This window comes from Rhamphochromis sp. 'chilingali', assembly GCF_963969265.1.
Source record: "Rhamphochromis sp. 'chilingali' genome assembly, chromosome: 6".
Lineage (NCBI taxonomy): Eukaryota > Metazoa > Chordata > Actinopteri > Cichliformes > Cichlidae > Rhamphochromis > Rhamphochromis sp. 'chilingali'.
In genome coordinates this window covers 6142855-6168392 of record NC_137933.1, presented here as the reverse complement: position 1 = coordinate 6168392, position 25538 = coordinate 6142855, and the positions used below count along the sequence as shown (strand labels likewise).

The window sequence follows — 25538 nt, the reverse complement described above, 5'->3', positions numbered from 1 at the left end:
AGAATTGCACATGCAGCAGTCTTATTGCACATGTGTGGGTTTTTAATAGCTGAGAACTTGGCAGATCTTGGCGTGTGTCGTTAAAAATACTGAGGAAACTGGAAAAGTGTAAGATAAAATAAATGGCAGACCTAAAAAAAACTATCTACTCTAGAAGAACATTATATTAAAATCAAGTCCTGACATAGGACCTCAGAGATGTACCTGGCTCTTCAGTTCACTCTTCACATCAACTGTTTGCTGAAGCTTTTAAAAAGGCGACTATAAGGAAGCCATTCCAAAGGAGGGAACGGGCTGAAAGGGGTGAGGTATGCTAGATTACACAACAATGAGGCAGAGGCTTTTGTTATATCACTGTTAATGACTGTTGCTGATGACAGATTAGCTAGACAATGCCTAAATCTGGCCTAAGCTGGTGACATGGCAAAAATGCAATGTGGAGTTTTCCACTCCTGAGCTAAAATCATCATTTGTCAGGCTGATTAACTTGTGTTAGCTTGAAAACCGAAAGAGCCAATCTGCACCAGTCATTCAGAAGGTGTAAAGCTGGTCTGATGTGTAGTGAGAACAACATTAATAACCACCTTTGTGCAAATCAAACAACAGGTATGACCAATGGTGGGAAAGGTATGACCTTTGAAACCCCTATGCAGGAAGATGGTTTCGGTTTCTGATTAAAAAAAGTCCCAATCCCTGATCCTATGGGTCTAAGTCGGTATACACTGAAAAAAATATGTTGTTGGATTTACTTAATTCAATGGTGGACATTTGTTGCACACAGATGTTTTGCTTTGGCAGCAACTTAAACAATTGAATTAAATTAACACAATTTATTCATGTTCAATAAACTTGTGCAATTTGTGTTGATAAAATGTGACTTAAACATGTTTTGATGAAGTAATTTGAGCTCTTGGAATATTTTAATCCTTCACAATTTTCTCACGTTATCCCAACACGATTCAATAACTTTTACCCAATACTACTTGGTCACTTAAATACTACATGTTATCTTCAAATTACATTTTGCTATTATATTCTAGTATCAAATACACAATTTTCAAATGGAGGCCTTATAACAGATTGTATTGTTCTCTTCCAAGATGGTTGCTGGCATCCACCAGTAACCTTTCAAAACAACATGTCTAATTTCACTGCAGTAGGTAAAGAATTAAACTGACATTACTCCTCTACTGAATCTATATAAATCAACAGTTAAATAATGTCAGTTCTTCCGTGTTCTCTGGAATCAATCACAGCAAAGAAATTGGACTGTTTCTTTTGAAAAATGTTGGGAAAGAACAATACAAAACATTCTATTTAAGGCCTCTAACGTCAAGATTCAGTTAAACAACAATTATAACTAAACAATTTGAGGTAATGTTAGTTTCCATTAACATTAAATTAGGTTACTGAATTGGCAAACACCTTCCTATTAACACTACCCATTTTACCCCAATAACTAAAGAAATTAGCACTTGCAGGTCAAAACCTTTATTCAAGAGACGCAAAAATAACATTGATACAGTGACTGTCAAAAATTACAGCACTGATCATACTGTGACATCTTGGTTCAAAACAGCACACTTAGAAATATTCAACGTTCTTTACTTCAACTGAATGAAACTGAAAATACCATTTCACACGACCCATATGGGATATTTAGACTGTATAACTGTTCACGCTACATCTCTTCACTAGTAAAAGAAAGAAAAAATACAAAGAGAAATTTAAAAATGCTGCCAAACAGACAAACAGAACTTGTACAGAGCAAAAGGAAAAACAAACAACAACAAAAAACGGCTCGTCCTCATGGCAGTTGCAGAGTATATAAAAATGAACCCTGCGATCCGTTCCTGGAATTGAGCTTCAAAAATGCAGCAGAACAAGTGTGAGATTTAAATGTCCTCTCACCTAGAGCTGGTCACCTCACATGCATAACAGTGAGCTTCGTTGCAGGAGCAGTTTTGTCTTAGTTGTGAGCTTTTCTTGAGAGCTGAGTTGCATCCAACTCCATTACCACCCATTGAATCACCTCAAAAGTGTAGCAGAGTTGTGATGGGTAACTCATGTTGAAGGAATAAAAAAGGTCCAAACAGCATGGCTACTGCAAAGGTCACGTTATCCAGATCTTGAAGAACAACATCAGAAAAGTCATTGCCTGCTGCATCCTCTGGAGACAGATGTTCATTGTGGTTTTCTCAATCTGTGCAGTGGCCTCAGTCAAGTCCTGGTTAAACACAAAACATTTCTTTAAGATTCCTTTTTAAACTCATCTCTTTTGAATCTACCAGTTCTAATGTTAGAGTAATTTAAACCAATGCAAGCAACATAGTAAATAGCTATAGCCAAAGAGTGGTCTGCCATGCTGCCATTCATGGTCTAACAGAGTTTCTAAGAGAGGGTGAAAAACATAATAATTTCAAATGCTTTACATTAGTTTTTGTTAGAAAGACACCGGCCCATCAGAAATCCAGGTTATGTCACTCAGAAGATGTTAGAATTTAGACTTTCAGCCCCACAATTTGGTTAGCTGTTGGTCAGTTGGTCATTTTTTCAAACAAAAGCTAATATAAATAGTGGTGGGATTTTCCTTTGTTCATTAGAATGACAAATTTAAAGTTTTTTCACACTGATGTGACCCCTAATACAGGGGTGGGGATGGGGCCTCAAGGGCCGGCGGCCGAGTTCACTACCAGGCCTCATGTGAACTTCAAATTATTAAAGAGGACTACTGGTCCTAACCAGTCCAATGAGGATCAAGTGGATAACTAAATGCATTTTTAAATGTTGCAAAGCCACAATCTACCCATAAAACACTCACCATGAACTCCTGCACCAAGATGTTGCAATTGTCTTTCACACAGATGCGGAGCACTTTGATGAGGGACTCCGAGCATTAATGTCATCCTTGACTATTATAACAAAGAAAACAGAGATTTGTGAACTTTTCAGTAGCACAGAAGAAAATGATCCCAGACAAAAACTCTTGACTTTTTAAACCAGTCAACATGCAACACCAGCATCTACAAAGCAATATCAAAAGTTCCTGTTTGACATCAACTTTATGGATATATAGTTTCCAGAACATTTATTTTTAAAAAAAGATAATTTTTTCTCAGTGGGCCAGTAAATGCATGACGAAAATTATGGCATCCTTTTAGTGGAATCATTACTCACAGGTAATAGTTGACTGTTTCAATGGATGTAGCATAAAAATCTTTTACTGACCTAATGCAATACATATACACTTTGTAGTTAAAGAATTTTAAAGTTCTTACTGTCATTATGGCAGCTACATCCTTTAGCTTTGTGCCCTGTTCCCCTGATCACTTTGCAAACACTTTCAGCAGACTGTCAGAGAAAAACTCAGCTCCGTCAGAAACCTTGACTGTAAAGGCATGGTTGGGATGCACTGGAATGCTGCATTTTATCTGAAATGACATAAAATTATTTTGAAATAACAGCAGGCACTGTGCTTGGTTAATCAGTAATGTTTTGTTGAATAAAAACTGTGTTTCCAGATCTTATGGGATTAAAAAAAATCCAAAGATGTTTGTTTCTGATTTGCAACCCAACAACCCACAAGTTACAACCTCATTTCAGTTCAAGTGTGCATTAATGCGAGTCCAGTAATCACCTTTCTGGCAATACATACAGGTATAAGTTAAACCTATGGCAGATTTTGGATCTCTCAGTTGTATTAATAGGGTGAGTATGCATGCACCTAATAATTATAAAAAACCTATTATAATTAAGTTACAGAAACGAAAATAGAATATACTTTCTTACCATAACACCTTGAACCCACAATCCATCAGCTGACTCCTGGTGAAATGCAGAATAGAGGTCATCTCTCAATGTGCAGCAAAAAAAACAAAAACAAAAACAAAAGGACAGCAGGTGAGGGCAGGAGGGGTAGGGATGTAAGCTAGCATAATGCCGCTGATGATATTAGCTAAAGCTGTTCAATGTCCAAAATCTCACTAACACCACGGTGCAGTAAATACACAATGTAACTGAAGAGTCAGTTGACAAATCTATTCACACAGAAAACCAAATTATGTTATGAGTGCCTCGTAATTAGGTTTAATGTGATATTACGGCTCTTGTGCCAAAGACAAATTCAAATGAAAAAGCGCCAATTCTTTGACAACAGATAAAACAGCAAATAAGCTAACGGCTCTTTTTTAGCATGTTACATGGCGACACTCTAGACGTTTAACTACATTTGGCTGAAATATGGTAAAAATGAATTCAAAAAATCAAGACATACCAAAAACGTAGAGTTGGCTGCTCGACTTGACTGAGATGGATGCCTTTTTTAAACCACGATCCAAAGCCCGCGAGATGAAATCACGCGTGGTTTCACGAGATTTAACGTTGCTATCTTATTGACTTACTTCACCTGAACATGATATGAACAATTGAATACACCCTTTCTGCATATCATGTAGTTTTTACACTATATAGTTACATTTAACTTTAAAACATGAGGCAATTGTGTTAAATGCATGCAAGATGCTTACATAAATCCAAGAGATGGCCAGTCCCTTTTTTTCAGTGTACAGCAGTCAGCTGGAGCCCATGTAGGTGACGGGACTCGCCAGTACTAACTACCTCGATTCCCTGCTAACCCTGATAAGAAGAAACCCGAGTAGCTTTGCAGGTGAAGGCTTGTCAGCCCCCTGTTAACAGTAGCTCCCGTCTTGATGGTGGTACTGGGATGGCTTTAGTAGCCTGGATAGCAGGCTCCAAGGAAAGATTTAACAGGCTAGGGTAACCTTTAAGAGCTATCTGCACTAATGAAGAAGAACACTCAGACTTCTACCTTTACCTCTCACAAAAGGTTGGTGAGGAAAGGTTAGAGAAAGGATAAGCACATTCAGGTCAAAGAATGCACTTATCTCCATGTTCCAACTAAAATCACCCAACTGTGAAAAGAAGCTGGGCTTCAGAGGAAGTGTGATGTAAAAACCCTTCTGGATTAACCATTGAAGCCAAAAAATACAAAACTAATCTGCAGGTTCACAGGTTGGGTTTTCCCTGCTGGATTTTTCAACTGTGACCTTCCTAGAGCCAATCTTCGCCCTCCGTTTGGCAAATCCGATCTCGCCGCCATCTTCCTCATGTCAAAATACAAACAAAGGCTGAAACAGGAAGTTCCGGTTCAGAGGAAAGTCGCGCGCTGGACAGACCAATCGGTGGCCACGTTACAGGACGCACTCGACGACGCAGACTGGGACATGTTCAGAAACAGCTCCGATGATGACGTCAACGTGTTTACGGAAGCGGTTGTAATCCGCGTTACTGTAATCCGATAATTTTTTTCAAGTAACGAATGTTACTTGAAACGAATGTAAGGGATTACTATTGCAAAATAAGTAATTAGGTTATTGTTACTTTCCCGTAGCCACGCTGCGTAACTGCGTTACTAAACCGTGATTCTGTTTGTGAGAGTGTCTCAAGACAGTGACGTATGAGTGTGCAACATCTGTGGCAGCAACAGACGTGTGCAGATTAACAATGGATAATATGGAGTGATGGAGAGAGTATGACCATGCAGCGTTTAAAGTGTGGAAGTAATCACATTACTCTGAGTTTGATTCCGTAAAAAGTGACACAAACATTAGCGTCTGCTGTTCACTCTGCGTGGGAAGAAAACTTCTTTCTACAGCGAAAAATGAAACTTCAAATCTGAGCAAGCAGCGAGCACGCCGCCACGGGAACGTGACATTCACAGAGAAACCCCCGGATCCTCCCACTGATATGACCGCTGTGGGCAAACCTCCACCCGCTCCACTCCTGTTAAACACGGACAACAGATTTAAGAGCCGCTGAGTCTTTGATTTTATTTATTTTCTGCTGTGTTTTACTTGCATCTATTTGAAAGAGTGTAAACACAAAACATGATTTGATTTTATATGCTGGAATATGCAGAACATAGGTTTAAATGTTAAACACGTTTCTTCAAGTCAAAGACTGTTGATACCATTTAATGTTTGCTTGATGCATAAAGATAAAAGAGTAAAACTCATAAAACAAGTTTTTCATTTGATTTAATTTTATATGATGTATTATTTATAAAAAATAGAATTGGGCTAAATGGTCTATTGCTAACTAACTAATTACTTTTGCAAATAAGTAATCAGTAAAGTAATGGGATTAATTTTTTTGGAGAGGTAATCAGTAATTAGTTACTGATTACTTTTTTCAAGTACCTTGACCAACACTGGTAACGAGTACATGCTCATGTTAATATTTTGGGTAATCCTTTGATCAGTATTAAGAGATTGTGCAACTGTGTTAACCATGAGTAAAATCACATTTAAGTGATGGTTCTGTCTTTAACCGTGACAACACTTAATACTATTTTTCTAATACAGGATTATGTTTATGATTAGTTGGCCACACAGTTGTAATCTTCCTGCATTCCTTCACACACAGAACTGCCAGGGTTTACGCTGGGTCATGTCCACAGACACTCATGAACCTCAGTCACTGGAAGAGGCAGTTCTACTACTCAAACTACATTTCTCATATTGATCACATTTATATTTTATCTTTTATTAAGAATTAAAAATGCTTTATTGTTGGAAAGTAGGGAAACGCTCTGGTTTAGCACTGATCATTTTTACTCACATAAGCCTGGATATTAGGACCTGTTAGCCTCTTAGCTGTGATGTAGGGGCAGGGGGAACTTCTCCTTCTACCCCAGGTCACATGACACAATCCCACTTTTAGTCACTATTTTAAGACTTTTGGTTACATCGTTTGGTCTTCATGAGCAAAGGATAGCTTGGTTCTCATTAATTAGTAACATGTCATCATCTTGCCTTGCTGTTTCGGGTTTAGTCATCTCAGTATTTAGCTCAAAGTACTTTTATTTTGAAATTATTTAAAGGCAATGTTTTGATCTAAATATGATCGCATGTGTCATATGATATGATACAGGGTGAGCCCATATCATATATCATGGAGTGGGGTACGCTTCTGCTTTCTGAAATTGAGGGTCAAATAAAATTCATGGTGTTGAGTTGGTCATTGTGATAGTCACAGCGTCCCACCTGACACTGTTTGTAACAGCTGCTAATAGCTAACCTGTTAGCTGTCAGTCAGTTCACCTTTCTTTCCAAACAGTTTCTCAAACGCTGACGTTCCTCAGTCGCCTTTCTGTCCCTTTTCTTTCTTTTCGACACAGCGTGCATTAGCAACAACCATGACAGAATAAATGAGCAGTTGTGTAGACAAATAGTAAAAGAAGACGAGTTTTTAGGAGGAGTCTTTATCTTACAATATAAAGGCCTCAAGGCAGCTGTTGTGGATTGGTGGTAAATATGTTTAAATTGAACTGAATTACTGCGTATCATAGGACGTCATGTAGGCATGTAATAGTGCATGTTTGGTAGGTGGGTACATTAGTGTCTATCATGGACTACAGTGCAGTGTAACATGTTACATTTCATTAACCATGCAACAGTCATGTGCCATGACGAGGGCCTGTGTTCTGGCATAACGTACTCTGCAGTGTGGTGCAAAGTTTTGCTGCAGGTAAAATTCCTCAATACAGATCAATCAGAATCAGTTGTACCTTTTAGTGTGTTTTATTTTTTTCTTGATCTGAGAAAAAAGTAAAACGTCTGACATTTCCCACAGTGCTGTAGTGGTTAGCACTCACAGAACAGCACACACACCTGGACAGGTCAGGGCAGGCATCCATAAAATTAAACCTAAACACATGCAGCTTTGCCACATTCCTGACTAAAACAATGAGCCTTCTGTGCTGAAGGATCTCATAAGTCAAACATAAATGAGTCGTTAAAGTCCCTGTCTGAATGCCAGCATGACTGTGGTGCTGCCCCAAGCTTTCAGTGAACATTCCTGTTTAGATCACACTTCATAAACTGAAAGACTTTCTGTCTGTGAACCAGTAAGACTGGCAGGGATAAGGACAGTGATGAGAGCATTAAAGTGACACATTTTGCTGTTAAATTGCTACATAAAAATAGATCTGCTAACCCCAGGGTGCTGTCCATTGTTACTATAAATGGGATACTCTGCTCCGGTGAGCAAGTTTGGAGGCGTTGTTTGTAGTTACGTGTCTGTGGTGAAAATCCCTGAGTTGTGCTGATGCCAGCTTTAAGATAAGATAAGATAAGATAAGATGGAACTTTATTAATCCCTCGGGTGGGTTCCTCTGGGAAATTCGACTTCCAAAAAAAGCACAGCAACTTCCTCATTGTTGAGGCCTCCACCTGAAACTGTCCTCCGTGTATAAATAAAAAGAATAATACAAATGAAAAAATGAACACTTGTTTCATGTAAGAAACATCATTTCTTCTGAGTGCATGGATTATAATGAGTAAGAAAATGGACAGTACAACTCTCCATGTATATTTTTGTTTTATGTCATCTTAAGCACAATTTGTCTTTTTATTTAGGTCACACACAGGATGCTTTATTTAGAAAAACAAAAACAAAAAAACAGTTTCCTGTTTCCATCCCAGCTCTCAAAGTTATCACTGCGTCTTTTGTCACTTGAAAATTACTCATCTATTCAGATATACTCTTTTTTTCCATGCATGTCTCACTTGCCAAGAGATGATAGAGAAAGTTCTCTGTAGTCATAAGCCAAGGACACAGTTAGACTTTGATCAAAAAAGCTATTGTAAATACGTTGATCTGGACACATTGTTACATAACAGATTCCACAGCCAGTCACACCTGTTATATCTGTATTTATCTTTTTTGTATGCATCACAAGATTTTACAATGATTTTTAATTTATTGCCCATTTATGCCAACAGGTTTAATGAATTTCTTTGTTTAATTTTCCTACCTTTGTTCAGACCACAGTTTCAGTTTATTTGTGTTTTATCTGAGTTTTTCCTTTTTGACTGCATCTCAGAGGGAAGCTCTGTATTTTGTGTGCTAGCAGTGAAAAGTATATGATGTAATAAATTATCATGTTTTTGTTGATTATTCTGCCCAATGGTAATAAAGCTATTTCATAAATTTCACCCCAGCAAGTCTGATTAAAATTTCATTTACACTGGCAAAGCATACGTCTTTGGGTTTTGCAACTTTTAATTGAAATAATGAAATGATCCCAGTGCTTTTATCAGCCTGCGCTTCTTTGTTCAAATTTCCTTCCTGGAAAATTGTTGCTATTTCAGTGTTTTGACATGAGCAAAAACAAAGTCATGAATTGTAAAGTAACCTCAAAAGACATTGGTGAAACGTCAACCACACCCTGTGTGAGCTGTCTATAAAGATGCAGCAGCTGAACAGCTTCTGCATCCACCAGACGCCTGGTACAGCAGGTAAGCAGCTCACCTCCTCATTTCGTCTCGATACATGCTCAATCGTACAGGTAAGGAAGTCCCAGAAAGCTGATTCTGTTCATGTGGATGTTGCATTTTCAGTGGGAGAAAATTCAACATCCAGATGAGAAGAATCAGATTTCTGGGTTCTCCTCACAGCATTGATTTACTTTACTGTTCCAGCATTTATACACACTGAAGTTCTTATAACCAAATGCTGGTCAGACTTTGACTGTAGGTTAACTGCAGAGGACCAACATCATGACTCCAGCTTTCTTCTTCTCCCTCTTCCTGTCAATGACGGTCGTTTCTCTGGTACGTTTGACTCTTGTTGTTTTGGTAATGTTGTTAAACGCTGCCTGCTGTTCTGTGAAAGCCGTGAACTTCTCACCATGTCTGCTTATACCAGTGACCACGATACCAAAATCTGTCAGTGTGATTTTAAACGCGATGAACAGCAAGTTAATGTGTTTGCTGTTTTTGTACTGCAGAGGGCTGCTGTCATCAAAGATCCAAGTGGTGCGTTGAACGATAAAATACTTCCCAGATGTTAAAGTTAAATTGTATCTGAGAGCTTATAGTTAACATGCTGCCACTCCCTTGTGTCCTCAGATGAGTTTTTGGGTGCCTCAGCGATCATTGAAAAAGTCAACGCTGACATATGTAAGTGAAAATGTACATAATAAAACTCTTTTGGTTAACATAGAAATACTGGAGGAAAAATGGAAATTTCCAGAGCCTGTTAACAGAAAATAGATGGCCAACACTCATGATGATCAATCACTCACTTTCTCCTTTTTGTTTTACATTTTATCACTTAGCATTCAACAAGTAAACATGCATTCTGTGAACATCCATCCACTCTCTGTTTGTTGTGCTGCAGCAAAAGGCCTGGTTCATGGCGACATTGCACCCACTTTAACCAAGAATGCTGATCCATGCACAGCCACTGGCTGCAAGTGGCCCAAAAGTGGAAGCCACGTCACTGTACCTGTCTCCATCTCCTCTGTATATTGTAAGCAACACAAACTTTACCCTTAAACACTGACTTCAGATATTTCTCCCTTGGATGCTCATTAAACTTGTTGTCAAATGTCATCTTTATTAAAGAGTTAAAAGACAGACCAGGAAACACGAGCTGTTTAGGCTGAAGGATGAAATATGTAATGAATCAAATAGATATATAATTTAGGTTGTTTCTAGAATAAGTCACTTGAACTGAAATTATGTAAACTGAAAATAATAACATGTTTAGAAACCAGCTTCACAGAGAAAACTAAAACTCTGTGACAACTACAGCAAACAGATCCACAAACGTGTCAAATTATGTTTTCATTTAATGTTGATTTCCATTCTCCTGGGAATGGAAGCATGGGAAGTATGAGAGTTATGGGGATATCGACTCTTTATGTTTAAAATTCACTGTGAAATATGGTGACTAGCAAGTACAGGGAAACTCCACACACAGAAAGCCAACACAACCTTTTTACAATGCGGTGACACCACTGATGTTGCCACATGGATAGCTGAAACTGTTTGTTATACTTGTAATTTTATTGTCACAGTGGCAGTGTTTAAAGCACAGTTTAGATTGCTAATATTAAATATACAGACGACTGTCAGGTGTCACGTGATGAGAGGGGAAGCACGAAAATATACATAAACATTGCTAAGCTGTTGAATTTTTTCTCATAAAGCATGTCTGAGAAATTCAACTCTATGCATCAAATAAACTACACATGAAGGTGATGCAGTGTTACTGTTGTTCAAAGAAGCTCCTCAGCAGACTCGTATTTGTTTGTGCAGCCACCCAGGAGCGCAACATCATCATCAGTGCCCTGCTCACCTTCCACGAGTCCACCTGCATTCGCTTCGTCTGGAGGACAGACCAAGTCAATTACCTTTACTTCTTCTCTGGAGAAGGGTGAGAATGCACTCCCTGTACTGACACTGTATGACAAGACAGGACTGACACACTCACGTCCTCAAAACCCTTTAAAATGTAAATAATTATTGCAAATATTCTATTTGTATCATGTGACAGCTCCATCCTGTGCTGAAATTCTACTGTAAAATGTCCAGCTTTATTATTGTTTGCTACTATATGAAATGTATACCCTTCATAAGAGGGTAAATAGCATTTTGACGATCTGTTCTCAATTATTTCACATACTGTTTAGTCCACTCGTGCCAGGACTAGAGACTGGCATCTTGTAAGGCAATAAGATGAATCTGGAGTGGGTTGTTAAATGATCAAGGGAAAACAGATCTTTAAAAACCTTAGGAGATTGGTTAGACCGGTATCTTTTTATTTATTTTGGCTGATAGTAGATAACTGTTTGTGTGTCAATCTCAATCGTTTTTTAACAATCTTACTGTGTATCAGGTGTTATTCGTACGTGGGCCGTCAGAGCCGAGGACAGGGACTCTCCCTCCAGAGAAACGGTTGCTTGTTCCAGTCAACGGTGCAACACGAGGTTCTTCATGCTCTGGGCTTCCACCATGAGCAGGTCCGCTCCGACAGGGACCAGTATGTGAAGATCCTCACCGAGAACATCATCCCGGGTCAGCTCAACTACACAAACCTTTGGTTACACTTCACATTAGTCCAGGACAGCAGACACTCTGTTTTATACCAATGAGCATTTTACAAGTAAGCTGTGCTTTTCCAAGCTCAGCAGATAAGACAGCAGTGCATCCGGTATTCCTTTGGTCCCGAGACTCTCAAACCAATAATAATAAATGTTTGTAAGACTTCAAAGGCATCATGTCAGGAATGTAGAAGTATCTCAGTCACTTTATTTGACGGGAAATAGAAAGTGTGGAAGTAACAATGCAACATGGAGTAACTACTAAGCATGATACTTTACTGCTTGGGGGGATACAAAATAGTAAAACCAATTATATAGTAGTAAATAGTCTTTTGTGAGTATAAATAGTAGATATATGTCTTCATGATATGGAAGCATTTATTCATGTACATGTAAAAAATGTTTTGCCATAGCACTTTCTTTGTTGCTTTGCAGTAGTCATTCATGTTTAACCTTCTTCCTCATTTTCGCTCGGAATGTAAATGTTATATTGTAAATACGTCACGGCTGGTTCAGCAGTCATGTGGTGTTGTGAGAAAAAGGATCCAAAATGCAGGTACTGGCTAGGGTGCGAGTGAGTGTTTATTTATAGTAAAAGCAAAGTAAAAAAACAGAAAGAGCAGAACGGGGAGTTAACAATACCTAAACTGGGGAAAAGTAAAGAACTAACCTGAAACCATACGCACAGAGAATGTTGGGCAGAGAGACACAGAAATTACACCCGGTTACACAGATGACGCAACGAGGAACACAGGCAGGCACACACTATACACACAAGGTAATGAGGGAATGACACACCAGAGGGGAACACAGCTGAACCTAATTAGACACGACGAGACCCAGACCTTCAAAGTAAAACAGGAAACTCAAACTGTTTTACAAACACAAACTCAGGGACACAAACAGAGCACAACAGGGAAGAACTCAGGTGGGATAATAAAGCACTGAACACCAGAACCAAACCCTAACAACTAATACAAAATCAACAATAAGCTCAAAACACTGGGTCACCGACCCAGGACCATGACAAAATATACCAACATGCAGACCTTATGGTTAGATAATTGTCATCTTCACAGAGCTGAGAGCAAAGATTTGTAGTTGAATATCGTGGCAGCCACGACAGAGTAACATTTAAACATTTGTCTCCTGGAAATATCTGTGCAGGACAAGAGAGCAACTTTGAGAAAGTGCTTACCAACAATTTGCAGACTCCCTATGACTTCAACTCTGTCATGCAATATGGCAGGTGAGTTTGATGGAGCTTGTAAGGTGTTGTGTTACCTTTCATGTTTTGCATTTTCTGAGAGAAAATGTCATCCAGAATTTAAAAAACACGGATTCATTGCTAGGATTTTAGTGTGACTATTCAATACTTTTAAAGGCCTATTTTCTCCCCTGTTCATAAATATTCTTTATATAAGAATGAATGCTGCATATATGAGCATGGTACAGTCACAGTATATGCTGTCGTTTGTTCTTTTAGATACTCCTTCTCCAGGAATGGGCAGCCAACGATTGTTGCTAGGTCCAATCCTAATCTTGACTTCGGAAATGCTTTTCAGATGAGCGCCAATGACATTGCTCGTATAAACAGGCTTTATGAATGCTGTGAGTAATTAAGACACACAATAAGACAAAACAACAAACATACTTTCTTTTTGTAAGAATCACATACTTCACAGTACTCACTGGATTTCATCATTTTTTCTCAAACCAGAACTTTGGCATGACAATTCAACTCTACATCCAAATACTTCAGTTCTCAAAACATCAGGATTACAAGAAGGAGCATGTCGTCGATGCTGCAAAAATATGAAAGAAACAGGAAATGTGCTGCAAAGTTTTGCAAATATGTCACATTTGTCACAATTGAGAGATCAAGATCTGAGTCTTTGTGTTAGAGAATATGCTTATATGCCAGAGGGGTCATTATGTTTCTCATCTTTGTTAGTCAACTATGACTACCTGATTTCTTTCTTCTTTCTTGTAATTTGATAATAATTCAGATTCTAATTGTAAATGATGCAGACATAGCCCCAAGCCTTGTGACCACCACTCGCTTCAAACAATAATCCTGGAATCATCATGATTGTTGTCTCACTCTGTAGTAAATTAAAGTAATATTAGCATGACATGTCTAACATTAGCCATGTTGAAATCACCAAGTCAAACTAAGGAATATTTAATCCCAGCATACATAACTTTGGCAGCATCTTCTCTTTTTTTTTTTCATGCCATCTTTTTTCTTCGGGTTGCTCGTCTCTTTCTGTAATAAAAGTTGAATCGAATAAAATCCCATATTTCCAGCAAAAGGGGGCAGTATTGTTTCATTATTTTACAGAGATGTAGAGGACAGTGCAGTGTATCCCCAAAGTCCTTAGAGCACCATGATTGTTTAAGCTTTATCACAGCAGGTTTCTTTGAGCAGTGTGTTCAACTCAAAGTTATGTTAGAAATAGCTGTTGTGGTTAAAGTTGGACAAAATGTTACCAGTGACTTTTTCAGTGTGCAAGAAATGCATAAATTTGACTTTATAAATAAATGTTCCGCATTTAAAACCTGAAAAATCATAACAATATTATTGAACAGGGTATTAGAAGTATGTAAAGCAGCGCCTGCAGAAGCGTTTCTTAAGTTAATATTTATGCAGCATTGTAATATCGTAGCCAGTCAAAGTCACACAAATCTTTATTTGTGGGTCCAAAAGTCCCACATTTTACTCATTTAAGTGAAAGTTAAAATCTGCAAATTGTAGATTATTGTCACAATACTTTTCTTTTTATCAAAATGTCTTTCTCAACATATCTTCCCTCCTTTTTCTTTAACAGCAACAGAATTTTGTAAAAAATATTTTTTCTCGGTCAACTAGTAGCTCTTGTAAAAGTGTGTTTAGGCTCATTATCCCGCTCCAGTATCAATAATTCTCCAGAACGATTTCAACCAAAGAGGGAAACATACTACTTCCTCTTGGGCAGGTGGAGTCAATTCAGTCCAGGTAACTCCAGAACAGCCAAACTTGAATATTCCCACCACCACCATGATGCACCGTACAGTTATGGGATCCGATTATTTGTCACTGTTACTGTTTCTACTAGTTCCAGTTCACAAAGTTGCCTTTGTCTGTTTGTCTGTGTAACTAATTAAGTATACAAGCTGGGAATGTTAAATGGTGGCATTTAAGGAGCTGCTGGCTAACAGCTTAGTTTCCTGGTCTAATGCTGAGTGACAGCTACGTTTTAAGGTGAAATGATAGTTTGGAGATCTCAGACACTTGGGGAACAAAACAAATGAGCAGCATAGAATGACGCTCAGCTGAGGTCCCATAAAATACTGCCAGCCCTTTTGTCCTGCAAGTCGCTTTGTAACCCACCTTCACCCCAGTTCCTCCATTGCATGCTGTGTATGACTCAGACATGCCCGATATGCTCTGTGGTGGGGTCTTGTTCCTGCTCTCACTGCCTTTAACTTATGCACAGGAATATATGGGAAATGTTAATATACATGTAAATGACTAATGACTGATTCTACTAGAGTGCTCCTGACACATAGTTTTGGCTACAACAGTTTCAATGTCATACTGGAAAGCCTTTGGGTCAGCTGTGACTAAACAAAGGCGCACAAGTCTTGTCCTTGTCCACAGACATGTACTGTTTACTAAGGGAGTGGGAGTTTTCTTTATTTTATTTTTCATATGAGTTCTTTAAAAAGCCAAATGCTCTGGGTCTCCTTTGTCCAGCTGATGGACAGAGCCCACATAAACAGAGCATTTCTCTATACCTTTCTCTGTGTTTCTCTTTGCATCTTTGCTGTTTATTTCACTCAAGTGAATCATCACTCAATGGTAGTGGGCCTCGGATCCTAGCTCAGTGCACTTGTGCAATCATTTTCGTAGTAAAAACTAAAATTAGGAGAATTTTTAGCACTAGCAGAAAATGGATTCCCATGGAAAGCTTTATTTTGAAAGGTGTCCCTCTCATCTAATGTGCTGCAGGCATCCACGCACTCAGATATGAGTACAAATATGTTCAAATAAACACCAGCAATCCCTACAGTGTCTGGCTCTGTGTGTTGTTCTGTGGCTGAAACACAGAAAAAATTTTGCAGCCCAGTCTCCTGCTAAACAATTGCTAAACTCCTGTGATCAGTGGTTTTCAGGAGCGGGGCATTTCTCCATAGCTTGGTTGTAATGAGTGGTTCTTTAAGATACTTTTACCTTCTTCTTAGCTCCAAGCAGTCTGTCCCATTCACCTCAGAGAACTGCCACTCACTCAATATTTTCTCTTTTTTGGACAGGAACACATCATAAATAGGGTGAGTAACAAAACACATGGCAGTTTAGGCTGCAGGAAGCGGGCATTTGGTTAAATGAAAGAGACAAAAATAAATACAGAATTAAAAAACACCACTCAAAGTAGACTCCAGAGTCTCCCATCTTTTTTTAATCTAAAGTCTAATAACAGAGCCAAGAGGTATAAAAGAAAACATCATCTGAGTCCACTTCATCTGTTGGATGCTAAAAAAAATCTTGTATGTCTACGTATTTATGTATGTCGGCAATTGTATGGATTTGTCTCTTGAATAATTAAATTATTGGTTAATTGCAGTAGTTGAGGTGGTAAATTCTATCATCAACTAATCAGCGTTGATTGATGCTGGGTCTGCCCATGCTGGAGAGATTATATCTCTCAGGCCTGGGAATGCCTCGGTGTTCCCCCAGACAAGCTGGAGGAGGGGACTGGGGAGAGAGAGTTCTGGGTTTCTCTGCTGAGGCTGCTGGCCACACAACCTAGCCCTGAATGCACAGGAGAAGATGGATGGATTCATGGATGGATGGATGGATTCATGGATGGATGGATGGATTCAAGGATGGGTCGACGGATTCATAGATGGATGGGTGGATGGATAGATGGATGGATGGATTCATGGATGGATGGATGGGTGGGTGGGTGGATGGATGGATTCATGGATGGATGAATGGATGGATTCATGGATGGATGGATGGATGGGTGGATGGGTGGATGGATGGATTCATGGATGGATGGATGGATGGATTCATGGATGGATGGATGGATGGATGGATGGGTGGGTGGGTGGGTGGGTGGGTGGATGGATGGAACTCATCAGTGTGTGACTTGGTATTTGAGGTCATTCTCTCCTCACCCACAACCGATCGTAGCAGATGGCCGCCCCTCCCTAAGCCTGGTGATCCATGAGGTTTCTTCCTGGGAAAAGGGACTTCCTTCCGTCTGTCGTCAAGCGCTTTCTCATAAGAGGCCACATGATTGTTGGGGTTTTGTTTGTATTACTGCAGGGTCTAATGTTTCTATAATTATGTTATTGTGTTTACAGAGTAAATAGGCATAATGTCCCTACATACCTACTATAATGGAACTGCATTGAGAGCGTGACTCAATATAACAAGTGAAAGTTTCACTTCCTGGGGAAAGTGTGTGACTCTTGTTGTCCTTGTTGCATTTTTTTCTATATAATTTTGGATGCATGTTTCGGCTTGTTGCCATGCTGCAGAACAAACTGGGACTGATCAGATGCTACCCTGAGGGTTCTGTGTAATTGATAAGAATCTGACAATTTTACTTTTTCTGTGTTTTGCCAGCACTGTATGAGTCTTTGCCACTGGCACACTGTAAAAAGGCTCATGGGAGTTGTACCTCCAGCTATTGGTTTAGTGATGTGGGCCATACACTGTGTTATCATTAATATATTTAAATGGAGAACTAATACATTGTGGGATTTTGTTTAAAGAAGTGTAAGGCACAAATGTTGGTTTCTGAATTCTCTTATCTGCTCTCAGGTCAGCCCAAATTGTCTGCAGGTTTCAGGAGACAGGGAAGGATCTGCAGGCAAGTGGGGGGAAGAATTAAACACCTTTCTTACTGTCAGGTGACCTTTAATGCGGTGAAAGGGTGTGAAGCAATGAGGAGGAATGTTTATACCAAGGATAGTCAAGGGGTAGTGAGAAACATGTCTCTTGCTCACACACATGCACACACACATGCACACACACACGCACACACACAAGCTGCTGTTTGTGTGTAGAAGAGTAAGGATGAGCAGATGGTATCTTAGCAACAGCACGTTAACAGAGGAGAGGGGAGAATGCTTCAGTGAAGGTAGACCAAACTATTGAGACTGCACACACACACACGTCCAGACTCTCCACTAATAGGTTAGTTTGTTGCCTGAGCCCCCGGGCAGCAGACAAAAGGCTTTGTATTTGAGTTACCTGATGTCGCGTTTCAGTGAGTGATTCCTGATATCTGCACTTCATTGATTTCTGATGGTGATATTAATCTCTTTGGATTTTAAAAAACATTTTATTCCTAAATATTCCAAGTATTTAAGTGAACAGCATTTTTGAATAGCAATGGTCATCCTACACAGCTACTGCACTAGTTACCATCAAAGGGAAACAACTGGTGTTGAAGAATACCTTAGAGCAACACGATTATTAATATATGAGAGAATTAAAAATTAATTAGTAGTATTTTTAGTATTAAAGTTTAGCTTGTTATCAGTTACTTTGGGAACATGTTTATGCGATCTGTTACTCTAATAGTGTCCCCTTTTTCATCAGTACTGAACAGACAATTCTTTCTGTCTCTATGCTAAGCTAGCATTAGCCTATCTTCACATAAAGACTGAAAGACAGGTAAACAGACTTAGGTAGCCATAAGCTAGTCTTGTTGCCTCAGCACCCCCATCCCTGAGCTTAGCTCTGCCACAGATCTATTCCACTGAGTTCTTCCTCTTTACTGTCATAAGGATTGCTCATAGGGATCTGTGATTGTTACCTTGGATAAATGTTGTTGTGGAGATCAAAGGTCAGTCAAACCGAAAGCTAAAACTGCATTCTTTTATCTCCAGCTCCTATTCTTTGTAGTGAAGTGAATCAGCAGTCTGCGTTCATGTAGTGTGAACACTGCCGGGCTATTCACTGGCAGTTGAGTTTTTGTTTGACATGTTGTCAGAGCGAGTTTAAGTTCATTTAAGTTCTTGTTTGAAAATAGTTGGTGTAATTTCTGGTAGTTATAATTTTAATGTTTTAATGAACCTGATATAAAGGATATTTGTTTATTTACATTACTGTTTATTTGTTGTTGAGTTTTTTCAGAAGTTCAGAATAGACACTACAACTCAAATAAATCTGAGAATCAAAGGAAAAACAAATGCATCCACGCCCAACAGTTGATACGTGAAAATATTTCCTTTATTTATTTATTTTTTAGTTGTTTTATTTTAGTTTTTCTAGTCATTTCAGTAAAATTGTATTACATATAGTTTTTGTTAATTATTATGCCCTTACTACAAATATGTACATTTGCATAGGCTGCACATTCAAGGAAGAAGAAGAAGAAATTTTCCATTGATCACTTAATCAATTATCTTCTGCTTATCTGAATCAGGGTTCTGGGGGAACTGGAGCTTATCCCAGTCCCCATTGGGTGAGTGGCAAGGTATACCCTGGACAGGTCACCAGTCTGTCACAGAGCTAACACAGAGAGAGCGACAGTCACACTAGGCAATTTTAAATTACTAAAATAACCCAAACCTACTAACTACATGTCTTTGGACTCGGGGAAGAAGCTGGAGTGCCCTTAGAGAACTCACAGGGAGAACATGCGGAGAACACGGGGAGAACATGCAAACTCCACACAGAAAGACTCAGCCTGATGGTGGAATTGCTGTGAGCAACAGCACATATCACCACCGCTGCTGCTTTCGTCCAGTGAATGAATGTGAGTTCTGTGAGGACAAAACTCCTCTTTTTAAACTCCTGTTGTCTTTTTGTGTAAGCCCAAAGCTCGATTTACCGATTGTCTGTGCCTTTTGGCCCATCTTGTTTCACCCATACAGCACCACCTCACCACTGTTTGTCTCCATCTCACACATACACACTCTCTTTTTTGAGGTGTTGCTGTCTTCCTGGGTGTGAATGGGATTGGCTTCACAAGGGAAAAGATGCAAGGATGGATTGATGAAAGGGTAGGGAATTCAGGAACGGACAATCTGAACAAAAAGGGGAGGCAATGAAGTCAGGCAGAAAAAGAGAGGGAGAGAGACTCTGTGCCACAGAACTGACCTGATTCTGTACACCTTGTAGATGTCAAAAATGACAGCAGAGGGATGAAGAAAGAAATAAGAAGAAAAGAAGCACAAAAAATTGCACAAAAGAAATTAAACCTAAGTAACAACAAGCAGTACACCAAAAAACTAAACAGTACTGGAAAACATCGAATGGGCAAGAATGGAGTTTAAGTAAATCTCGCAGCATCTCTATCATAAAACGGTGGTACAATGCAGACCTCAATAATACGTGGCAATTAGAACAACTAAGGCAGAACTTGGCCGATGACCTCCAGCGGATTAACAACACTGCACTCCCAGGGAAACTGAAGCTCTGGTGCTTCCAGTTTGGGTTATTACCCAGACTACTGTGGCCGTTGACAATGTACGAGGTCTCACTCAATCATGTCAATCGACTAGAGAAGCTAGTGAGCTCCTACGTTAAGACGTGGCTCAGACTTCCCAAATGCCTCAGCAGCGTTGGACTCTGTAGCGACGGGATACTGTCATTGCCTATCTCTAGCCTGGTAGAGGAGTTTAAGTGTGCAAAAGTGAGGTTTGAGATGTGACTCACAGACTCCCGGGACCCCATAGTAAGAGGCACTGCTCCCACCCTAGCAAGGAAGTGGACTCCAGCCACATCTGTGCTACGGGTCAAATCTGCTCTTCAGCATCGTGACGTGGTGGGTCACGTCCAACAGGGCAGAGGAGGATTTGGTCTTGAAATCCATCAACACCTTTCACAAAACAAGAGGAGCGGCAGCTTTCGTCAACATTTGTCTGGGAGGGAGACAAGCCGAGGACAAACCCCTCAGCTCCGGACCTGGGCCCGCTGAAGGTTGCCAGGGATTGGCAGATGCAAGTGGACTTGGATTAGAGGCTAATTTTTCCCACAGAGATTGTAACAACGACTCTGCGACCAGACCTCGTCCTTTGGTCTAACTCCCAAAAACTTGCTTACCTCATTGAGCTGACGGTACCGTGGGAGGAAGCAATTGAAGAAGCATTTGAGCGTAAGAAGCTGTGGTATGCCAACTTGGCAGCTGAGGCAGAGGACAGAGGCTGGAAGATCAAGGTGCGCCCGGTGGAAGTGAGGTGCAGGGTCATTGTTGCCAGTACAACAGCAAAACTGCTTAGAGAGATTGGGATCAGAGGACAGGCGCAACAGCAGGCTATAAGAGAATTAGCTAACACTGCTGAGAGGACCAGTCACTGGCTATGTGTTGTCCTCGGCTCAAAATTGGTCCCTAGGTGAATGGCAAACAAGTATATGGGAATCCCGAGGACAACAGGGCTGACATCACTTGGGCAGCTAAGGCAGTCAGCTAACCACGAGACACGCCCAGGATTGATCAACCCATGGTGGGCCTGCCTCAACAGGGGGCATCAAAAGGGTAAAATATAACATTAGAAATGTTGCTGGTTAACTGATACAGCTGTCTCAGGACCTCCTGGGGGCTGTGCAGTTAACCTCATGGTAATGAAACCAAAAGGAAGAATGAAAGAATAGGAAAGAAAAATGTTCCGCTCTCCTCCTCTCTGCTCTTCTTCCCTTTTCTGGGAGGCAGTGGGGAGTAAAGTGTACAGCCCGATCCGGTGGGGAGGTGTGGGAAGCCAGATCAGGCGCCCCCCTTCCGGCTCATCTCTCTGCTTACTCCAATCTTGTCCCTTTTGTCTTACTTCTCTCTATCACCTTTTCTATCCCTTTGAAGAAGTGAGGCTCCACAAATGTTAAAGAGGTAAGTATTAGGTTTTAGTTGCAGTGAATTGATAGAAGAAAGTAAACTGTAGAAAACTAAACAGCAGAAAGAAGAAGAGAAATAACAATGTTAACATAAACCAGTGACACACTTCGGGGTCTGATCAACCCTGGAAGGGCCTCCTTGGATGAGGGTGTCTAGTGATAATGGCCAAAACACCCGATGAATCCAAGGTCCACTACTGACGATGTGTCCCAAATCTTAATATGATAATGTAGATCAGATCTCTAATACCTAAACCTAACCAAGGAAGAAAAAATGGCACATTAGCCTGGGTAAAACACCGAAAGTTGAGGCATAACGATGTGTGCTGCTGGTAAAGTTTCTGGGCTGCCTATGCTCATAACAGCCATCCCTCAAGATTCTCTCCATTTAAAGCAATGCATTATCAGGGACTCTAACATCTAGCCCTTTTACTGAATTAGCTTCCTGCTAGGTTGTGTACTACTGGTCGGGGGATCAACCCAATAAAGGTGTTCAGGCAAAAAGATGGACTGAAAAAGAGGATTGTTTTAGGAGTAAAGGAACAAGTATTCCTTGTGTCACTGAATATTATAATATAATAATTCACCTGAATCCTTTTTACTGTTGATCATTTATTTTTTTTAAAAGAAGTGTGTGGGGCATGAACCTATGAAGAATCTGAAAGAAAGGTTGTCAACCCCCGTCAAATCTAGATCAATCCTACTTACCAACAATAAGTGATTACCGTATTTTCCGCACTATAAGTCACACTTAAAATCCTTTAATTTTCTTAAAAAAATCGACAGTGCCTTATGTATGAATTCTGGTTGTGCTTACTGACCTCAAGCCAATTTTATGTGGTACACGGCGCTAAAATATTCTATGACCAAGGTGAAAAACCCAGCAAACTCCTGGCTTGGCGTATAAAACAGCAGGAATCTGAAAAGGCAATTACAAAACTTGAAACTTCAAATGGAAATATCATAGTAGACCCATTAGAGATAAACAATGCATTTAAAGTGTTTTATGAAACGTTATATAATTCTGAATACAACAATGCAACTAGAATGCAATCTTTATTTCTAAATAAAATTGATATACCCATAATTTCAGACAAAGAAAAAGAAAATGTTGACAGGCAAATTACTATGCATGAATTACTGATGCTATAAACTCTCTAAATGCTGGTAAAACAGCTGGTCCAGACGGATTTCCAATCAACCTTTACAAATACTTTAAAGATAAATTAGAACAGCCTCTCTTAGATATGTATATAGAATGTTTTAATACTGGTAATCTTACTGCCTCATTGAGGGAGTCCCTGATAATATTGCTTCCTAAACCTGGAAAACTAAATAATAAGTGTGAAAACATGCGTCCTATAAGCTTAATCAACACAGACACAAAAATTCTCTGTAAAATTCTCTCCAAAAGATTAGAAAATGCTCTTCCAGTTATTATAGGAGATGATCAAAATGGATTTGTTAAACATGGGCAGAGTTTTCATAATGTAAGACGAGTCCTCAACATTCTTCATAAGTGAAGAGGAAGATACAGCCATTCTCTCGCTCGACGCGGAGAATTGAACAAATATAGTAACAGAATTCCAGATACATGTTTTAAATGTGGAGAAGCCCGTGGGACATTTTTTCCACTGTATATGGGAATGCAGAATTGTCCGTGCATTTTGGCAGGAGGTGATGAACAAAATAAACCAAATTTTAAATACAAAGATTGCTTTAGATACAGAAATGATGCTGCTACATATGTATCCTAAAAATCTTAAACTAAGAGCCCATCAAATTAAGTTTATGGATTATTGTACATTACATGCAAAACGTATAATTACATTAAACTGGAAAAAATCAGATTCTCCCGCTATTGGTGCTTGGATAAATTCTTTGGCACAGTGTATGGCAATGGATAACGTGTTTTCTCAAAGACAAGTTAACATATTTTGATGATGTTTGGAAGCCATTTAAAAACTTTATAAAAGAAATAAACATGGGACAACTCCTGTAGTAGTGTGGATGACGGGAAAATTGTTTAGTCTGTGCTAGCTATTGTTACGAAATCAGTTTCACCCCGGTTCTTTTTATTCCTCGGGCATCCAGAGACGGCACCAGAACTCAGTAGTCATTTCACAAAACCTTTATTCATCTTTATTTATCTTCATTTAAGCATGCATCTTCTAGAAGGGAAGACGTGCAAGGCTGGTGTCCTTCAATTCCTTCGATATGTATAAATGCCACATATTTTACTAATGTATGCATATTTCAAGTGTTTTTATTTGATGGAGGTTTGGGAGAGAGCAGGGATGGGAGGTGAGGGGGGATATTACTGTGAAAACAAACCTTTGTATGCTGTTGCAAAAAGCAATAAAAATATTGTTTAAAAAAAAGAAAGGAAGAATGAAATGTTTTAGTAGGACTTTGGTAAGCTACGAAGCCGCACCGCTTGATAGATAGTCGGAGCATTACGGCTACCGTAGTCAGGAGCCTCGCGGAGTAATCTGGCTCCAAAACTCCGTCCACTTTAGGTCCCAAAGTCAAACAAACACTGCAGCATCGCTGAGAGTTAAAAACTGTCTAAATTCATTCATCTTTAATAAAATGATCAGCGTTGCTGCTTTACCACGTGTAACAATTAAGTTTAACATCCAGGCATCCATGAAAACAGAATTTATTGCATTTAGAAGTGTCACGGTTCTGGGTGAGTTTGACCCAGTATTTTGAGTTATGTTTTGGTTTATTTTTGAATGATGGATTGTTCTTTATGTTTCTCTGGTGCTTTGTTGGGTTTTATGATGAATCTGCGTTTCAAGTTACTTTGGTGTGTTTGATTGTTTCCTTATTCTCTTAGTGCTTGTGATGATGATGATGATGATGATGATGATTATGATGATGTTCTATGTTCCAGCTTATTCTGGTTTATTTTTAGTTCTGCCCGTGTTAAGTCTGTGTTTCTTAGTCTGCGTCCTTGTGTCTTATTTCCTGTTTTATTGTGAAAGTCTGCGTTATGTTAGTGTGTGCAGCTTTGCTCCCCTTGTCTCGTTAGTAGTGATGGTAAATTTGATTCTTTTTACTGAATCGAGTGTTAATGAGTCACTCACCAAAGTGAATCGGATTTTTTGAGTCATTTGATTCAGTGAGTCAGTTGACCAGAGAGTGCAAAAAATTTACAATTTCACTCAAACTTAATTTGTTTCCCTTTTCATGTAAATCCCACTGCTAAGATGAATGATTAAAAAAAAAAAAAAAGAACAACTATTTTATAGAGCAAAAAAAGAGCAAAAACATTTCTAAAATTAAGCAATTTCCTATCAAAATTGCTTAATAAACATTTATTTTGTTTATTTGTATTTTATTAGTATTTTCCTTAAGTGTGTCAAATATATATTTTCTCATCTAAATGTCCACTGAGCTGTGAGCCAGGGGGCGGTAATGCGCCTTAACATTGGTTGCCAACCAAGAAGAAGAAGAAGCTGTGAGCCAGGAGGGAGGGGGTGAGTGAGTGAGTGATTCGTTCGCTCGCTCTATGATTCAGCACAGGGAGGGAGGGGGTGAGTGAATGAGTGATTCGTTCGCATGCTCTATGATTCAGCACAGGAGGGAGGGGGTGAGCGAGTCCTGAGTGATTCGTTCGCTCTTTGATTCAGCACAGGAGGGAGGGGGTTAGTGAGTCCTGAGTGATTCGTTCGCTCTTTGATTCAGCACAGGAGGGAGGGGGTTAGTGAGTCCTGAGTGATTCGTTCGCTCTTTGATTCAGCACAGGAGGGAGGGGGTTAGTGAGTCCTGAGTGATTCGTTCGCTCTT

General features: G+C 39.5%; 1 protein-coding gene and 1 long non-coding RNA gene across 3 annotated transcripts; one reads left to right on the top strand and one right to left on the bottom strand.

Moving 5' to 3' along the window:
• Positions 1 to 725: 725 nt before the first annotated feature.
• Positions 726 to 4567, bottom strand: LOC308398773. Of its 2 annotated transcripts, XR_013972017.1 has the most exons (5): positions 4527 to 4567; positions 3790 to 4405; positions 3279 to 3431; positions 2822 to 2912; positions 726 to 2227 (listed from the first exon to the last, which is right to left on the bottom strand). It is a non-coding gene; the product is annotated as an uncharacterized lncRNA (long non-coding RNA). The 2 variants fall into 2 exon arrangements; XR_013972018.1 differs by lacking the exon at positions 4527 to 4567 and having other exon boundaries at positions 3790 to 4519.
• Positions 4568 to 9581: 5014 nt separating this feature from the next.
• Positions 9582 to 13741, top strand: LOC308398380 (high choriolytic enzyme 1-like; the record flags this gene model as incomplete). Its single annotated transcript, XM_080884955.1, has 9 exons — positions 9582 to 9635; positions 9812 to 9839; positions 9933 to 9983; positions 10204 to 10335; positions 11127 to 11244; positions 11707 to 11885; positions 13079 to 13160; positions 13398 to 13522; positions 13632 to 13741. Coding segments are annotated over 9 exons (771 nt in total). The 3' UTR covers positions 13634 to 13741.
• Positions 13742 to 25538: the final 11797 nt, after the last annotated feature.